This window comes from Muscardinus avellanarius (assembly GCF_963383645.1).
Source record: "Muscardinus avellanarius genome assembly, chromosome: 1".
NCBI classification, from domain to species: Eukaryota; Metazoa; Chordata; class Mammalia; order Rodentia; family Gliridae; genus Muscardinus; species Muscardinus avellanarius.
The window spans coordinates 168,321,124-168,339,312 of NC_137786.1; the positions used below are offsets into that span (position 1 = coordinate 168,321,124).

An 18,189-nucleotide genomic window follows, 5' to 3' on the forward strand; every position below is an offset into this window, starting at 1 on the left:
TAGTTTTTTATACTTCATTTGGAAACAAGGTCTCACTAAGTTGCCAAGAGTCTCACTAAGTAGCTGAGGCTGGCTTCGAACCTACATAATCTTCCTGTCTCAGCCTCCCAAGCACAGGGATTACAAGTGTGCGCCACCACATCAGGCTTCTCAGTTGTCCTTAATCCAGACTTCTTTTTTTTTTTTTTTTTTTTTTTTTTTTTTGGTGGTACTGGGGTTCCTGGAAACCCTTCTACCTCCGGGCTACACTCCCAGACCTATTTTATATATTTTTTTAATTTGGAAGCAGGGCCTCTTAAGCCAGCGAGGCTGCCTTCAAACCTCCACGATCCTCCTGTCTCCACCTCCCAAGCGCAGGAATTACAAGTGTGCGCCAAACGCCCAGCTTAACCCAAACTTTTTACTATTTTAAATATTTGATTCTGGATATGCTCATTTTATTTCATATACTGAGTTTCTCAAAATACTACATCTTTGGAGAATTTTCTATGAGCAGTGAGAAACCTTCTAGAGGATTAACTGTTTTCTTGGCCACAGAAGAAATCCTAACCTGCCTAATTCATGCTGCTGTGATGACTAGAGACCAGGCAAGAGTAAATAAGTACTAGGCGTAAGTCACGGTTATTTAAGCTTACAATGTTTATTTTGTCAAACTTTGATAATTTTGATATGTAACATTTTAAAGTTAACTTTGTGTGTGAGTATGTGGCACTGGGGATAGAGCCCCCAGGGCATTCTACCTTTGACACTCCCAGCACTATTTGATTCTTAGTTGGAAACAGGATCTCCCTAGGTTGATGCAAGTCTCAGTACTTGCTGAGGCTGTTTTTGAACCTGCAGTCCTCCTGTCTCAGCCTCCCAAGTACTGGTATTACAAGTGTGCACCACCATGCCTGGCTTAAAGTTATCCTTTAAAGAATATTTTTAATATAAAAAGGCAGTGGAAAGGCTGTAGTAGTCACCCTCTCTGAAAGTGACTGAGGACTAACAGCAACCCACTGACTATATGACAAGTAGAATATCAACCCACCTACTCGCCATAGCTGTTTTCTTAGGAAGATAATATTATCCTCATTTTACAGCTGAAGAAACTTACTTAGTGGCACTAAGTTACTCAAAGTCACCCAGCATAAAGGTCACCTAGACCTCAATCTTTAACCGCAAATTGCACACCCTCATTCAAGAACAGTCTCCAATGTAAGCACTCTTTCTCAAGAGATGTACAGTCTACTGAGTCATAAGAATAAAGTAACTTAGATCTCTTTTTAATACCTTTTCACTTGTTTTTGTTTCATTAACCTAACATGACAATACTCTGATTTATAAATAAATATACATATTTTGGGAATTGTATTACAATTTCACTTTAGCTGCTACAACAATACTAGATCATAGTGACTTAAAGACTCTCGGGGCTCCAGCGGTAGTTCCATGAGGTCAGGGCCCTGGATCCCCCTAATCTCACTGTTTTAACTTCCCTGGTGTTGCCCTCATCTACAAGGTCCAGTGGCTCATCACCACACCCACTGTCAAGAAGACAAAGGGGAACAGGGTGTGGTGATGCGCACTTGTAATCCCAGTACTTGGGAGGCTGAGACAGGAGGATCACAGGCTTGAGGCCAGCATTAGCAATTTAGTGAGGCCATCTGCAACTTAATGAGACCTGATTTCCAAATAAAAGAATAAGATAGATATAAGGTATAGCTCGGAGGTAGAATGCCTCTAAGTTCCATCCCCAGTACCACAAACAAAAAAAAGTTGAATTATTAAATGGGTATTCTTGGCAAGCACATTTTTGTATGTATGTGTGTGGTACTAGGGATGGAACCCAGGGACATTCTACCTCCGAGCTACACCCCCAGCCCTATTTTTTATTCTTTGAAACAGGGTCTCACTAAGTTTTGGAGGGCCTAAGTAGCTGAGGCTGTCTGTAAACCACGATCCTCCTGTCTCAGCCTCCCAAATGCTGGGATTATAAGCATAAGCCACCATGCCCAGCTCACATTTTTTTTTTTTATAAAAGCAGCTTTTCATTTTACGTAAAGCTTTTCTGAGAGATACCTGGTTGCTATTATAAGTTGTTCTTTTCTAAAACTTACTTACTGGTCTGATATTTTATCCAAAGTGTAGATGTTTTTTAAATATCATTTTAAAAATAAAAAGCAAAAATTTTAGAACTATATGCACACTAGTAGTAAAATATGGTACTCTGGCCCGACGTGATGGCGCACACTTGTAATCCCCGCGCTTGGGAGGCGGAGACAGGAGGATCACACAGGTTCGAAACCAGCCTCGCTGGCTTAAGAACGCTGTTTCCAAATAAATAAATATATATATATATGTGTGTGTGTGTGTGTGTAGGTCTGGGAGTGTAGCCCAGAGGTAAAGGGTTCCATCCCCAGTACCACCAAAAAAAAAGGTACTCTGTAGAAAATGAAAGAAATAATTCCAATATAGAGCCAAAATAGAATTTTTAATCATTTTAATATCTAGAACTAGATTTTCTTTGATTTCCTTTGACTTGCCTACTTTACAGTTTATGTGAATACTTAAAAACTAATAACTTAATGTAGGTATATAAAATATATATTGCAAGGGATTGCACAACTGAATCAATGTAGTTTAAAATTTTCTTTGGAACCAGCTGTGGTGGTACAGGCTTGTAATCCCAATATTTGGAAGGCTGAGACAGGAGGATCACAGGTTCACAGCCAGCCTCAACTACTTAGGCCCTCCACAACTTAGTGAGACCCTATTTCCAAATAAAGAATAAAAAAATAGATCCAGGGATATAGCTCAGAGGCACAATGCCCCTGGGTTCAATCCCCAGTACTGCAAAAAAAATAAAAATAAAAATCCCTTTGGTATCATACAACATTTCTACCTTCATAATTAGAATAGTAGCATATTATAATTCTAAGAAGAATGTATATTTACATTTGTACAAAATTGTTAAATGAAAGAGAAAAATCCAGAAAGTTTATTCACAGGTATTTCATTGATTAGTACCTTCTTACAAACACTCCCCCAGAAGACACCTTTTTTTTCACTCGCCTCTTCTCTTTGCTGGACTCACATGAGTCATCTTCCTATAAACAAAGGGAAAAAAGTCAAATAAAATATTCATTCTAGCACGTATTTCCATTTTTCTATATTTTCTATTCAAAAGAAAAGATTATGCTGGATATTTTTTCTTTTTTATACTTTTATTGATGCATTACAGTCTCACATCATTATGCTGAGTATTTTCAGTGATGATTAAATTTTGGGGGGAATTTTATGTAAGTATATTCCCAAATCTGAAGTATCAGTTCTTCATATTTTGCTGTCTCATAAGACTGCGCTGAATCATAAGAATGTACCTTGAAAGAATCATTCATCTCTAAGGGATCCCCAAAAGAGAGCACCTTGTTTCTTCTATTTTAGACTAATATTTCACAACATACTACTAACTGAAATGCAGAAAGTGTCAGTATGTCATCTGGATTCTTGCAAGCCATACGGAGCTAGGATTTACCTTTCCCAGCTCCGCCATTCCCTCTTTTGTGATTGCACAACCTCCCTTTACCTGCTCTTGTCTCGTTTTTCACTATGCCCCATCCCTCAGTGTTCCTGAAAAATCTCTCATCATCTTGGTATTTCTCGTGATCTAGCACAGATAAATCAATAAATGCTATGGAAAGAAGCAAGGGAGGGAACTAGAAACAACTGATATTCGCTAGCTGCATAGTGGTACAAGCCTGGAATCTCAGCACTTGCTGAGATAGACCACAGGTTCATGGCCAGCACAGAGTAACTTAGCAAAATCCTATTTCAAAATAAAAAAGGTTTGGGGTATAACTCAGTAGTAGAATGCCCCTGGGTTCAATCTCCAGTCCATTAAAGAAAAAAACAAAAGTTCTATACCTAGTTAGGACAGATCTGAACACAGAAGCTCCAGTAATAGGACAAGGCACATGTTCATGGGGTCTCACTAAGTTGCAGAGGGCCCAAGTAGCTGAGGCTGTCTACAAACTGCGATCTTCCGGTCTCAGTCTCCCAAATGCTGAGATTACAAGTGTGCGCCATCACACCGGCTTATATGCCATTTCTTAAGAAAAAGAATGTATTAAGAACACCAACCATCTCCGCGAAGTTGGAGGCCTGAGTTTTCTCCTGTATTTCCCTAAGTTGATCCACCTCTGCTCGATATTCATCTAGTTGACATTCTAATTTTTCTCTACGGAGTCGTTCATACTCCAGCTGGCCCTGCAGCTCTTTAATGGTCCTGTCAAAAAAAAAAAAATTTTTTTTTCAATCAACCTCCAAAGTCAAATAACAACTATTTTTAGTAACAGTAGAAAGTATCCATGTATTATATTTAAGGCAAATAAAATAAATTATTTATTCAACAACTATGTGTTAAAGATCTACTATGAACCAATACTGCTCTACCTATCAGGGATAAGTAGTGAATAGAAGGCCAAAATCTGCCCTCTAATACCTTAGTGGTGGACAGTAAGGAAAATAAATAAGTATACTAACGCCAACCTCAATATCCTGTGTGGGGAAAGTGAGAAGTGAAGGGAGTCAAGGGAAATCCCATCAAGTGCAAGTACGTCACATCACTGTTAACTTTATTATGATGTGAGATTATAATGCACCGATATAAGTATGAAAAAATAATTAAGTAAAATATATGTTATATTAGAAGGTAACAAGTCCTAAGGGAGGGAAATAATAAAACAAGAGTGAAATAAAAATGTGGAGGAGGTGATTAACACTTTCCAAGGAAGGCTTTATTGAAACAGGGGCTTTGAGCAAAGTAATAGGAGAGAGAACATTTTAGACATGGGGAAAGAGCATTCCAGACAAAGAAACAAGTGCAAACACCCTAAGGCAGAATTATGCCCAGGGAGAAAAAAATAAGAAAACCAGAGGCCAATTTGGCTGGAGTAACTTAAAGAATAAAAGCTAGAGTAGTGCAGGTCAGAGGTAAAGAGGAAGCAGAACAGTCTTATAAGTGACAGTAAGGACTTTGGCTTTTACTCAGTGAAATGGGAAGTTATTGGAGGGTTTGACAAAGAAACAACATGATTTCACTAAAGTTTTATTTTTTTTTTCTTTTTGTGGTACTAGGGATGGAAACCAGGGGCTTTCTACCTCCGGGCTACATTCCCAGACTTATTTTACACTTTATTTGGAAACAGGGTCTCACTAAGTTGCTGAGAGCCTCACTAAGTAGCTGAAGCTGGCTTCGAACCTACGCAATCCTGTCTCAGCCTCCCAAGCGCGGGGATTACAAGTGTGCACCACCATGCCCTGCCTCTCACTAAAGTTTTAATACTACTCTGAATGGTGTTTAGAAGAAGCTATATGATAGGGGTTTGGGTGAGGGTGCAGGGAAAGGAAATGGGGAGACTTCAGGATGGTGTTACAATAATCCAGACTAGAGTTTCTGTGACTTGAACCAGGTTTTTATCTGGAATACCCAAGGCATGCTGAGTTACGTGCCAGGCCCCTAAAAGAAAAAACTAAAACTATACAGTATGGCCAGGCATGGTGGCACACACTTGTATTCCCAGCATTCGGGAGGCTCAGACCGAAGGATCGCAGGTTCATGGACAACCTCAGCTACTAATGAGGCCCTCCACAACTTAATGAGACCCTGTTTCAAAATAAAATATTTAAAAAATAGGGCAGGGGGTGTGGCTTGAAAGTCAAATGTCCCTGGGTTCCCTCCCCAGACCTCCCCCCACATACACACACACACAAAAGGATACAGTAGGAGTTCTGGTAGAAATATGTGTGGGGTTAAGACTGGGGATAGGAAAAAAGAAAGTCAACTACAGAAACCCACATGTTCAACAAATAAGAAGAAAAAAATCATCCCTAGGACATTAATTATGTTTTGTTGTTTGATCTAATAGCTAACAAAAAATAAAAAATGTATCCTCTGAATCAATATTTATCCAGTAATTTTTTACACTTATATCTAACATCAAATGTTCATACCCAAAAAATAAATCAAAGGATCTAAGAACTTCCAACTAGGCTCTTAGGCCAAGACCAATAAACACACACATAAAAAAAAAAATCTACATCTCAAAATATTTAAAGCAGCATAGAGGCAATGATATATAATGTCATTTATGAAATACCAAGAAAGCCCTTGAATTAAAAGAAAAAAAATTCTACCACAGTTTCCTAGCATTTAAAATCCCATTAAGATATAGAATATTCTGGCTCTAGGTTTTGTCTTGTTTAAATTCCTACGTGTCATCCATCAAGGATAATGTTAATCTTATCAAAGACTGAGATGATACTTTTGAATATCTTTACCAGACTTCTTACTGAGGCTAGATTCAGAATAGGATGGAGGAAAGAGAAACAGGCAATTCTAAGAGTATGAAGGAAAGAGATAAAAACCAACGGACAAGGCAGGAAAGTAGAGGAGGAGGAAGAAAATTCATGTAATTCAAGGCTCTCTTTAACAGGCCATGTCTGATTAATTTTCAAGTGCCATCTTCTTTCCCACTTTGTTCCTGTCTACTCTAGACAGCAGACAGGCAGAGAGGCAATGGGAGGAAAGACACATGGGGCATCTTTGACTCTAGCAGGCATTAATTAACTAGAGAGGTACCCAACATCCAGGGAGCCCATTTAAGGCACAGGAGGTGAAATGTGAAGACACACAACTGCTCACTGCCTCGTGGGCATGACCATCAACAGGCACAGGAGTGGGTCTCATATCTGTGAGTGAGCATTCCAGTCTGATGGGGATGTTTAGAGGCTATATCACTTGTGCTGGTTGAAACACTTAAAATAGTTGTGGTTGCAAAAAAAAAAATCCTTTACAACTTCTCAAAGAACATTGCTTTTCAAGATGAAAAGAGTTCTGAAGATTTAGTTGCATTATAATGTGAATATACTTAACACTTTAAACTATATACTTAAAGACAGTTGAGAAGATAAATTTTATATTTTGTGTAGTTTATCACATTTTAAAAATTTTAACTCATACACACAATGGAATTTTACTCAGCCACAAAGAAGAACAAAATTATGTCATTTGCAAAAAAATGAATGGAACTAGAAAATATAAAGCTAAATAAGATTAGCCAGTCTCAGAAAGTCAAGGTGCATATGTATTTCTCTCCTATATGGAAGCTAGACTAAAAAGTAAGAGTCAAAAGGGACTTCAGATAAATGAAAGAGACTAGTAGAAGAGTGGAGGGGTACTGGGGGAGGGAGGAGAAGAAGGGAAAAAGTGAGAAATGATGAAAGAAACAGCTCAAATAATGCTGAAGGAATCACTATCAATCTCACTAACATGTATGAAGAGAGAGGGGTACTGGAGTGGGAACCAGAGAGAAACACACCAAGTGCTGTGTGCGTGTGTGTTTAAATCAATTTGAACTACACTACTGTGTGTAATTACAATGCACCAATGAAAGTATTAAAAAATCTAAGCTCCTCCATCTGGAGACTTGGAAGAGAAGAAGGATGGAACCCAATACCCTTTGTCAAGATGAAAGAACAAGCTGCTGTTCAACAAAGCTTCACGTGGCACTTAGGGAGGTAACTAAATACAAATCATTAAAGTTTTAACATTACTTCTTAGACTCCAGCTGTTCTTTCTTCTGCTTTAGATCTTCTTCTGTTATCCCACCCAAGTGTTTATAGTTGCTCTCAGCAATTTCCAGCAAGCGTCTCAACTCTACAATTTTCTTGTAAGCTCTCACTGCAAGACAGAGTTGAATAAGAACCTAATTTAGACAGATAACAGCTTATGTGTTCACACAGTATCAGCCCTCTCAAGCATTTTCTTCTACTGCCACCGCCTGTGTGGTTTGGGAAGGAGTTGAAGGAAGAGTGGTACATACATAAAAGGATAAATATCAGTAACACAATGTCCAGATGAGCAAGCAATGAAATAAAACGTAAACGTAGGAATTTTGTTGCTGTTGTTGTTGTTGTTTTTGCTGCTGGAGCATGTATTAGATTATTACAACTGCAAATGATAAGGACAAGATGGTTTAAAGATGACTTGAGCCGGGCATGGTGGCGCATGCTTGTAATCCCCACGCTTGGGAGGCAGAGACAGGAGGATCGCGCAGGTTCAAAGGCAGCCACGCACGCTGGCTTAGGAGACCCTGTTTCCAAAATAAAAATGTAAAAATAGGTCTGGGACTGTAGCCCGGAGGTAGAAGGGCTTCCAGGAACCCCAGTACCACCAAAAAAAAAAAAAAGATGACTTGCAGTGTTTTAAGATTATAATATATTATAAGATATAATATATTACATAATCTACTGTATGTCAAAAAATCAGAAACACTAGCCAGGCGTGGTGGCACACTCTTGTAATCCCCATGCTTGGGAGGCGGAGACAGGAGGATTGCGCAGTTTCGAAGCCAGCCTCACTGGCTTAAGAGACCCTGTTTCCAAATAAAAATATAAAATACGTCTGGGAGTATAACCCAGAGGTAGAAGGATTCCATCCCCAGTAACACCAAAAAAAAAAAAAAAAAATTAGAAACACTAAAGTATATGTAATTAATTTTATATTGGGGATGGAAACCAGGGTCATTCTACCTCCAAGCTACACTCCCAGCCCTATTTTTTATTCTTTATTTTGAAACAGGGTCTGAGTTACAAAGGGCCTCACCAAGTAGCTGAGGTTGTCTGTGAATGGTGATCCTCCTGTCTTAGCCTCCCAAATGCTGGGATTACAAGTGTGTACCACCATGCCCAGTTTAATTCATTTAAAATAAGCCTAATCCAGCCCCAAATTAGTTACTTATAATACCTATAAAAGATAATACGGAAAGGGGGAAGTGTGTTTTTTTTTAAGCCACTTTGAATCATTCTCCAACTATCACAGCTATCTTTTCTTCTTTTCTATCCTTTATGGCAGTGGTTCTCAACCTGGGATAATTTTTCTCACCCATAGGACATGAGCTTGTCACATCTCGGGGGCAGGGAGGGTGGGCCAGTGGAATCTAGGTTGTTACTTATACAATGCACAGAAGAGACCCTCTCAATAAAAACAATTATATGGACCAAAATATCAAAAGTATAAAATTCAGAGCTGGGTATGGTGGCTCATGCTTATAATCCCAGTACTTGGGAGGCTGAAACAGAAGAATTGCAGTTTTGTGGCCAGTCTCAGCTACTCAGTGAGGTCCTCTGCAATTTAATGAGACGTTGTTTCAAAATAAAGAATAAAAAATAGGAGTGGGGTACAGCTTGGAGTAGAATGCTCCTGGGTTTGATCCAAGTAATGAAAAAAAAGAGTAGTACAAAAATTCAAAAACTCAAGCCAAGTATGGTGGCACATGGATGTAATCCCAGTACTTGGGATGCTGAGACAGGAGGATCACAAGTTCAAAGCCAGCCTTGGCAATTTAAAGATCTCTCAGCAACCTAGTGAGACCCTGTTTCCAAACTAAAATTAAAAAAAAAAAAAATCAGGCTATGGGTGCAGTTTGGAGGTAAATGGCCCTGGGTTCAATCCCTAGTCACACACACACACACACACACACACACACACACACACACACGTAAGTCATGAAAAATTCAAAAACTTCATTTGTAAATTAGCAAATTACAGCCTTTTCCTAACACTACTCTGATGAATGTATCAATAGGTTAAAGTTGCAGGTTCCAAACTTCAATCACCAGAATCAAGTGCGGTGCTTTTTAAAGATGTATATGCTTGAGCCCATGCCAGACCTACAAATTCAGGTATCTGTACTTAATAAAAGTTCCTCAGACAAATCTGAGTATATAGGATTGGGAATCACCATAACTACTAGTAAGCAAGGTGGAAGATGGGATTAGAAAAAATAAAAAGTCACATAAGAAAAGACTGAAAAGGGGCTGGAGACGTAGTTCAGTGGTAGAGCACTTGCATAGCAGGCATGAGGCCCTGAGTTCGATCACCAACACTTCAATTTAAAAAACAATAAAAAAGCTTCTCCTGGAAAACACCAAATGGCGGATGACACCGGTGCAGCGGGGAGGGCCCGGAGGGCCCGGGGGCCCAGGCATGGCAGGCCGTGGCAGCTTCCGCGGAGGCTTTGGCAGCGGCCTCCAGGGTCACAGTCAGGGTCGGGGACGTGGCCGGGGGGCAAAGCTGAGGACAAGGAGTGGATTCCCGTCACCAAGCTTGGTCGCCTGGTTAAGGACATGAAGATCAAGTCGCTGGAGGAGATTTATCTCTTCTCCCTGCCCATCAAGGAGTCTGAGATCATCGACTTTTTCTTGGGTGCATCACTCAAGGATGAAGTTTTGAAGATCATGCCTGTGCAGAAGCAGACCCGTGCTGGCCAGCGGACCAGGTATAAGGCGTTTGTTGCTATTGGGGACTACAACGGTCACGTTGGCCTGGGTGTCAAGTGCTCTAAGGAGGTAGCCACGGCCATCTGAGGGGCTATCATCTTGGCCAAGCTCTCCATCATCCCTGTGCGGAGAGGCTACTGGGGGAACAAGATCGGCAAGCCCCACACTGTCCCTTGCAAGGTGACAGGACGCCGTGGCTCTGTGCTGGTGTGCCTCATCCCGCCCCCAGAGGCACTGGCATCGTGTCAGCCCCTGTGCCCAAGAAGCTGCTGATGATGGCTGGGATTGACGACTGCTATACCTCTGCCAGGGGCTGCACTGCCACTTTGGGCAACTTTGCCAAGGCCACCTTTGATGCCATCTCAAAGACCTATAGCTACCTGACCCCAGATCTCTGGAAAGAGACAGTGTTTACCAAATCTCCCTATCAGGAGTTCACGGACCATCTTGTAAAAACCCATACCAGAGTCTCTGTGCAGAGGACCCAAGCTCCAGCTGTGGCTATGACATAGGATTTTCATACCACAAAAATAAAGTGAATGGAACTTGTAAAAATAAAAATAATAAAAATAATAAAAATAAAAATAAAAAAGAATAAAAAGAATAAAAAGAATGAAAGAGCTATGGTGATTTATCTTGTATAACTATTTTTTAATATTTGAAAGGCTGTAGTTTGAAAGACTTATTCTGTTCCTGATAAAGAGAGATTTCAACTCAATAAAGGGGAAACTTTCCAATAAACAATACAAATTACCATGTATTAAAAGAGTACCTATGATATTCACAGGATCTCCATCAAAGATGGAAATTATGTCCCTGAGCAACAGTGAGTGGCTTGGCAGTGAAAATGACCTCATGGAGGCTAGGCGACACGTGACAAGAATCTTGAGCCAGGTGCCAAGCCTCAAATGGCTATAGGCTCTAGAATAAATAACCCTAACATAAGCCACTAAAAAATTCCCTGAACTGAGACTTGTTTCCAGGAAGTCTAGAAGCACAAGAAAGTAAACAAATCTCCTGTAGGTGCTACTGAAAAAGGAAAGAAAAGAAAGGAAAGGAAAAGAAAGAAAAGGAAAAGAAAAAACTGGTGTCCCAAGAAGTGAATTCTCCCCTGGAGTAAAATTAAATAGCTACAATAAAATGGCATATGACTTCCCTTCATTAGCTGCAGGCACCCTACCTAACTGGGGACCAGTGAGCCTCACCATGAGGCAAGAATGCTACAAGCTTATTTGTATCAAACACCACACTAGGAAAGAAACTGTTCTAGCCATGTTCTTGGTCTTTCCTGAAACAACTTTTAAAATTTCTTGACTTTTTAACAGTGATCACTTCATAAATATGTCCTTCTCAAATAATTTCAAAAGAACTGAATCCGACTTGATAAACTACATTCTCTGTAGTTCTAAGCTCTTGTTCATTATCAGTGTCACCAACAAAAACACATCTAAGACATCGGGGACTTAGTGAGGTCCTCTGCAACCTAATGAGAACCTGTTTCAAAATAAAAATTAAAACTGAGTTGCAGGTATAGCTCAAAGGTAGAATGTCCCTGGGTTCAATCCCTACTACCAAAAAAGAAAAAAGCCCCAAATAGGCAAATCTATGAATCAGAGAGTAGATCAGCAGTTGCCTTGAGATGGAGATTGGGAGAGGGGGATAATGGAGAGTTACTACTAATGGGAGGTGAGGGTTCTTTTTGGATTATAGATATGACATAAACTTGTTTGTGGTAATAATGGTTTGCACAAATCTGTGAATACAGATTATTCAATTGTACACCTTAAATATGCTGGGCATGGTGATGCACACTTGTAATCCCAGTACTTTGGAGGCTGAGACAGGAGCATTGCAGGTTCATGGCCAGCCTCAGTTACTTAGTGAGGCCCCCTGCAACTTAATGAGATCCTGTTTCAAAATAGAAAACAGGGCTGGAAATGTATCTCAAAGGTAGAATGCCCCTGGGTTAAATCCCCAGCACCATAAAAAAGAGTAAATAAAATGGTATATAAATTATATCTCAATAAAGCTATTTTAAAATAAAACTATCAAGAAATTCTAAAGGGATCTGAGACTCATCATAGAATAAAAATTTTTATTTTGTAGAATAAAAATTCTGGTAGGAGAGTTATATGTCAGTAGCTGAATCACCAACAAAAATGATATAGAAATTCATTTTCTGCAATTCTTAGACTTCAGATTAATTCCAGTATGTTCAATAATAAATAAAATACTAAGAAAAGCCACTTCCTGCTGGCTTCTGGGTATCTATTTGCATCAACCTAATAACCTTCCCCTAGAGAGAAAAAAAGAATTCCCATCTTTGCTCACTGACTAATTTAGAATACTTTAATTGCTTGTCCATCAGTTATGAACTTATGTAGAAGCTCTAACTTCTAATGTGACGTTACCTGGAGAGAGGATATATGGGAAGTAATTATAGTTAGGTGGCAGGAGGGTAGGGTGCTGGGCCAAGGATGAGTGCCTTCATACTTACTCACTCTTTCTCTCTGCCATTTGAGAACATGGCCATCTCAAAATCAGAGCCTCCTCACCAGAAAATAATGTTGCTAAATTTTGATCCAGGACTGCTAGCCTCCAAAATTTTATGAAAATAATTTTCTACTGTTAAGCCTACCTCTTCTAGGGCATTTAGTTATGGTAGCCTAAACAGATACCATTTAATGGTGTAAAATTGTCCTGACAGTAGTAATCATACAAATGAAATATTTGAAGCCAGGCGTAGTGGCACACTCTTATAATCCCAGTACTTGGGAGGCTGAGACAGGAGAATCGCAAATTCACAGCCAGCCTCAGCTACTTAGTGAGACCCTCGTAATTTACTGAGACCCTGTTTCAAAATAAAGAGTTAAAAATAGGGCTGGGAGCTAGGCGTGGTGCAGCACATTTGTAATCCCAGCATTTGGGAGGCTGAGACAGGAGGATCATGGTTCGTGGACAGCCTTAGCTACTTAGTGAGGCCCTTTGCAACTCAGTGAGACCCTGTTTCAAAATACAGAATAAAAACTAGGGTTGGGGGCATAGCTTGGAGGTAGAATGCCCCTGGGTTCCATCCCCAGTACCACACATACAAAAAAAAATTATTTGCAAGCTGCGGATGGTGGTACATGCCTGTAATCCCAGTACTTGGGAGGCTAAGACAAGAATTTCAAAAATTTGAGGATAGCCTCAGCAAATAGTGAGAGTCTCATCAACTTAGCAAGACCCTTTTATTTATTTTCAAAATAAAAATAAAATAGGGCTGGGGCTGTGACTACGAGGTAAAACGCCCCTGGATTCAATCCTCAGCACTGCACACACAATAAAATTGACAATCTTTGAGTTCTCTTTTTTTCCCATTTCCTATGTGACCCACTTAAATATTTATTCTTTTTTTTTTCTTGTAGCACTGAGGATTTAACTCAGGGGTATTCTACCTCTGAGCCACATCCCCAGCCCTATTTTATTTTTATATATTGAAATAGGGTCTTGCTGTGTTGATGAGAGTCCCTCTATGTGCTGAGAGTCCTCAAACCTGCGATCCTCCTGTCTCAGCCTTTCACTGGGATACAAATGTGTGCTACCACGCCCAGCATTAAATATTTATTTTCTTATAAAATTTTCCCCTCTTGAGGGACAGAGACTATGGCTTTTACTTCTTTATATATTCGACAATCCCTAGGTCAAAAAACTTGTATAAGTTCTGGTTCCCCCCCCCCAAAATTAAATTAGTTTACTTTGTGGACAGTTACTATCTTTTGAATAATTTCCAAACGTGTGGCAAAAAGTGGCTATGTATTTTTGAAAGGCGAAGTCACAGCAGAGGTAGCAGACTTACTTCTGGCATCTGTTTTATCTGACTCACTCAAGCACAAATCATCCTTGGCGTCAGTGCTTCCCTCAACACCATGCCTTAGAAAAAACTTCGTGTTGTTTTCATCAATCTCATTCTCATCATCTATATCATATTTCTGTAGCCCTTCTAGTAGCTTCGCTGCTGCTAAATGAGCAAACCTGTAGAGAAGAATCAACAATTAACCAGATGCACACTTTTCTTCCAATTTAAATTTAAATGCAGTCTACATTTAACTTAGGTAATTCCACTCTGCATGTTCTTCTATCAACCCACCCTCCAGTGGAGGAACAAATCTGCATCTAAAGGTCAGTGACAATTTGACAGATATTCCGTTAAGTGGGAAACTCAAAACAGTTACTGGATACTAAAGATAAATATTCAGATTAAAAACTGATTCCATAATTTTTACTAGCAAAATTCTACTGGGAGAAAAGATCCAATATCAACAGGATATTTGGTGTGACCTCAAACAGCTACTCAACTGAGATAGCCCAGAACTACCCTATTTTATTCCCTGTATTTACTGCCTCTTTTTCTTCCCCATAAGACAGGATTTGCTACATTGCCCAGGCTGGCCTTGAACTTGCAGTCTGGTGTAAGCCTCTTGAGCAGCTGGGATTACAGGCATGGGCCAACACACCCTGATTCTATTATGTTTTTTTACTATATCTTATGCATAGCATGTAATATAGTACAATGATTATAATTAATAAGCACTCTGCCTACATATTTATCTCTCCACAGGACTGTGAGCTCCTTGATAGAAAGGGCTGTTTTCTCATTTGTATAATCTGACTTCTAACCATAGTACCTGGACTGTGCTAAGTAGACAAGAAGTCGAATGAAAGAACAAATGAACAAATGGATGTGAACTAAATATTCTGTTAGGACTCACTAAATGAGCAGGTGGCATTTAGTAATAGGTGTTATATTTAATTCAACTGTAAATTCCAAAACCTATTTCAAAACTCTTGTGATTTCTTTTTCTATTGCCTGTTTTTTTTTTTGTTTGTTTGTTTGTTTGTTTTTTTTTGTTTTTTTTTTTTGGTGGTACTGGGGTTCCTGGAAACCCTTCTACTTCCGGGCTACACTCCCAGACCTATTTTATATATTTTTATTTGGAAACAGGGTCTCTTAAGCCAGTGAGGCTGGCATCGAACCTGTGCGATCCTCCTGTCTCCGCCTCTCAAGCGCAAGGATTATAAGCGTGCGCCACCACACCTGGCTAGTTATTACTTTTTATCAGTGTTTCTTAACAAAGCATTTAGTGCATCCCTGTTCGGAGCACTGCAGAATGTTTAGCATTCCTGCATCTGACCCTATTAAATTTAAGTGCAGGCCACAGTGACAACCCTCCCTCTGATTTCTGAATGTCCTCCCCAGCCTGCCAGGAAAGGAGACAAATACCACCTTCCAGCTGAGAAACACTGCCACAGAAAAAGGAGCTGATACAATGTCAAATGTGAATTTCATATGAGTCCATCTAAAAATCCCATTAAATCCTCAGAGGTTTCTGAACACTAGAAAGTATATGTAAAGCTTTTTAAAAAAAAAAAAGAAAGGAGCAAAGAAGATAAGGATCTATACCTTTTAGCCACATCACTGGGTCTCTCCCCTGCTTTGTTGGTAATATTATTGTCTGCTCCCACTTTAATTAACCACTGCAAACACTCTATGTGGCCTTGTCCAGCAGCTGTTTGAAAAAAAAATACAAGAAATAACACAACAGAGTTGTAGCCAATAATACTATCTAGACTATTGGAAAATACTATTATAGAGTACTTTTAAAGTATTGATCCTTATAGTAGCTAACAAAAATAGGTAGGGCAAATCTTATTTTCTCTATTTCATTTATTCAACTATTAGACAACATTTAATCAAATATTAACTTTGCAGCCGGGCATGGTAGCACACACTTGTAATCCCAGCATTTGGGAGGCTGAGACAGGAGGATCGCAGTTTGCGGACAGCCTCAGCTACTTAGTGAGGCCTTCTGCAACTTACTGAGACCCCATTTCAAAATAAAGAATTTTTTAAAAACAAAAGGGGGCTGCGGGTATAGCTCGGAGGTAGAATGCCACTGGGTTCTATCCTCAGTACTGGGGAAAAAAAAAAAATATATATATATATATATATATTTTTTTTTTACACTGTTCAGGACCCTATATAGAGAAATTTACAAACATAAAAGCTGAAGCTCAAAGATGTTATTTTCTTAATATCACATAGCAAGTAGGTAATGGATTTTAAACTTGAAACTGATTTTTCCTAATTATTATCCAAGTACGTTTATCAGTGATGGGTATTGAACACCGGGCCTTTGGGCATGCTAGGCAAGCTATTTTCCACTGAGCTACATCCCAGCCTTCCTAACCAGAACTGAAACACACAATATGTGAGCATATCTCAACCATAGGGATCCTTAAGACTTCAAAAGCCTTGCTCCAGTCAGGCATGGTGGCTCACGCTTCTAATTCCAGCATTTGGGAGGCTGAGACAGGAGAATAGCAGTTCGTTGACAGCCTCAGGTTCTTAGTGAGGCCCCTTGCAACTCAGCGAGACCCTGTTTCAAAATACAGAATAAAAAACAGAGCTGGGGGTGAAGCTCAGAGATAGAATGCCCCCAGGTTCATGCCTGGTACCACAGAAAAAAAAAGCCTTGTTCCATTTTACTTTTTTTGAAACTGATATAATGTCTATTATGTTCAATATTTATCTCTAATAGCCAAATACAAGAGTATGTGAAAGGGTCATATTTTATTCAAGCAGGATACAAATTGATTTTTTTTTTTTTTTTGCAGTACTGGGAATAGAACCCAGGGGCATTCTACCTCCAAGCTACACAACCAGCCCTAATTTTTATTATTTTTTGAAACAGGGTCTCACTGAGTTGCAAAGGGTCTCACTAAGTATCTGAGGCTGTCCACTTATGGAGATCCTCCTGTCTCATATTACAAGCATGTGCCACCACACTTGGCACAAATTGAGTGCTTTAATCTTCCGAAAAATGGGCAGTCAACACTGGAATGAGTACAGTACTGATCACTCAGGAGGCCTTGTACTCCAACTCCACAGCTGAGAAGCTTCTACTGGACAGACAACCAAATCAAAGGTCAGAATGACATCACACTGGCATTCACAGCTTCTGACCAGCCGTTTCCCACACTAAATTCATCCTGGTCCACTCAAAGACTGGTCTCTGCTAGCCCAAGAGCTCAGGACATCAAAGTTTGTAGATGTCAAAATGGGGCCCTCAGGGAAGCCTAAAGGTGTGCTTGGCCTCTGACATCCATTCTGTATCCCCTGACGGCCTTGACCATATACAAATCGTGGTTGCCGGGGTACGCCGTTCTATTAAGTCAAGGAAACACCTAACAGGAAGATGCCTCAGCAGCTCCTCCATTTTATACACACACACACACACACACACACACACACACACACACACACACACCTTATTCCTCTGACTCTCACAACTCAAAATTTATAGGCCTCTAGCCAGGCGTGGTGGCGCAAGCTTGTAATTCCAGTACTTGGGAGACTGGGACAGGAGGACTGCGTAGGTTCAAAGCCAGCCTCAGGTACTTAAAGAGACTCTCAGCAACTTCATGAGACCCTGTTTTCAAATACAGTATAAAATAAGTCTGGGAGTATAGTCCAGAGGTAGAAAGCCCCAGGGTTCCACCCCAGTACCACACAAAAATAAAAAAAGTTATAGGCCTCTCAAAGCACACTTGTTTATCACTTTTTCTAAATCTTCTCAAAACACTCATACTCTATATTAATTTTTCTCATGCACAACTCTGCTCTTCCCATTGATAGCCCATCACTAAGCTACATGTTCATTTAACTTTTGGAGGAGAGGGTCGAGGACTGAACCCAGGGCATTCTACCTCCAAGTTACACACCAGCCCTTTCTATTTTTTGTTGTTGTTGTTGTTGTTGTTGTTGTTGTTGTTGTTTTGGTGGTACTGGGGCTCCTGGAAGCCCTTCTACCTCCGGGCTACACT

The 18,189-nt window shown here is 39.9% G+C and overlaps 1 protein-coding gene and 1 pseudogene across 3 annotated transcripts in view; one reads left to right on the forward strand and one right to left on the reverse strand.

The window, feature by feature from the left end:
• Positions 1 to 3,002: 3,002 nt before the first annotated feature.
• Positions 3,003 to 18,189, reverse strand: part of ANKRD42 (ankyrin repeat domain 42) — a gene marked incomplete at both ends in the record, with an annotated part of 39,953 nt that continues 24,766 nt past the window's right edge. For both annotated transcript variants that reach the window (XM_080714041.1, XM_080714040.1), the window contains 5 exons: positions 3,003 to 3,089; positions 4,123 to 4,267; positions 7,597 to 7,723; positions 14,162 to 14,337; positions 15,767 to 15,872. In XM_080714041.1, coding sequence (XP_080570167.1) covers positions 3,003 to 3,089; positions 4,123 to 4,267; positions 7,597 to 7,723; positions 14,162 to 14,337; positions 15,767 to 15,872 — 641 coding nt within the window. The remainder of the gene's footprint in view (positions 3,090 to 4,122; positions 4,268 to 7,596; positions 7,724 to 14,161; positions 14,338 to 15,766; positions 15,873 to 18,189) is intronic.
• LOC308275705 (small ribosomal subunit protein uS5-like) lies at positions 9,976 to 10,835 on the forward strand (annotated as a pseudogene). The gene has a single exon. The product of its transcript is annotated as a small ribosomal subunit protein uS5-like (transcript).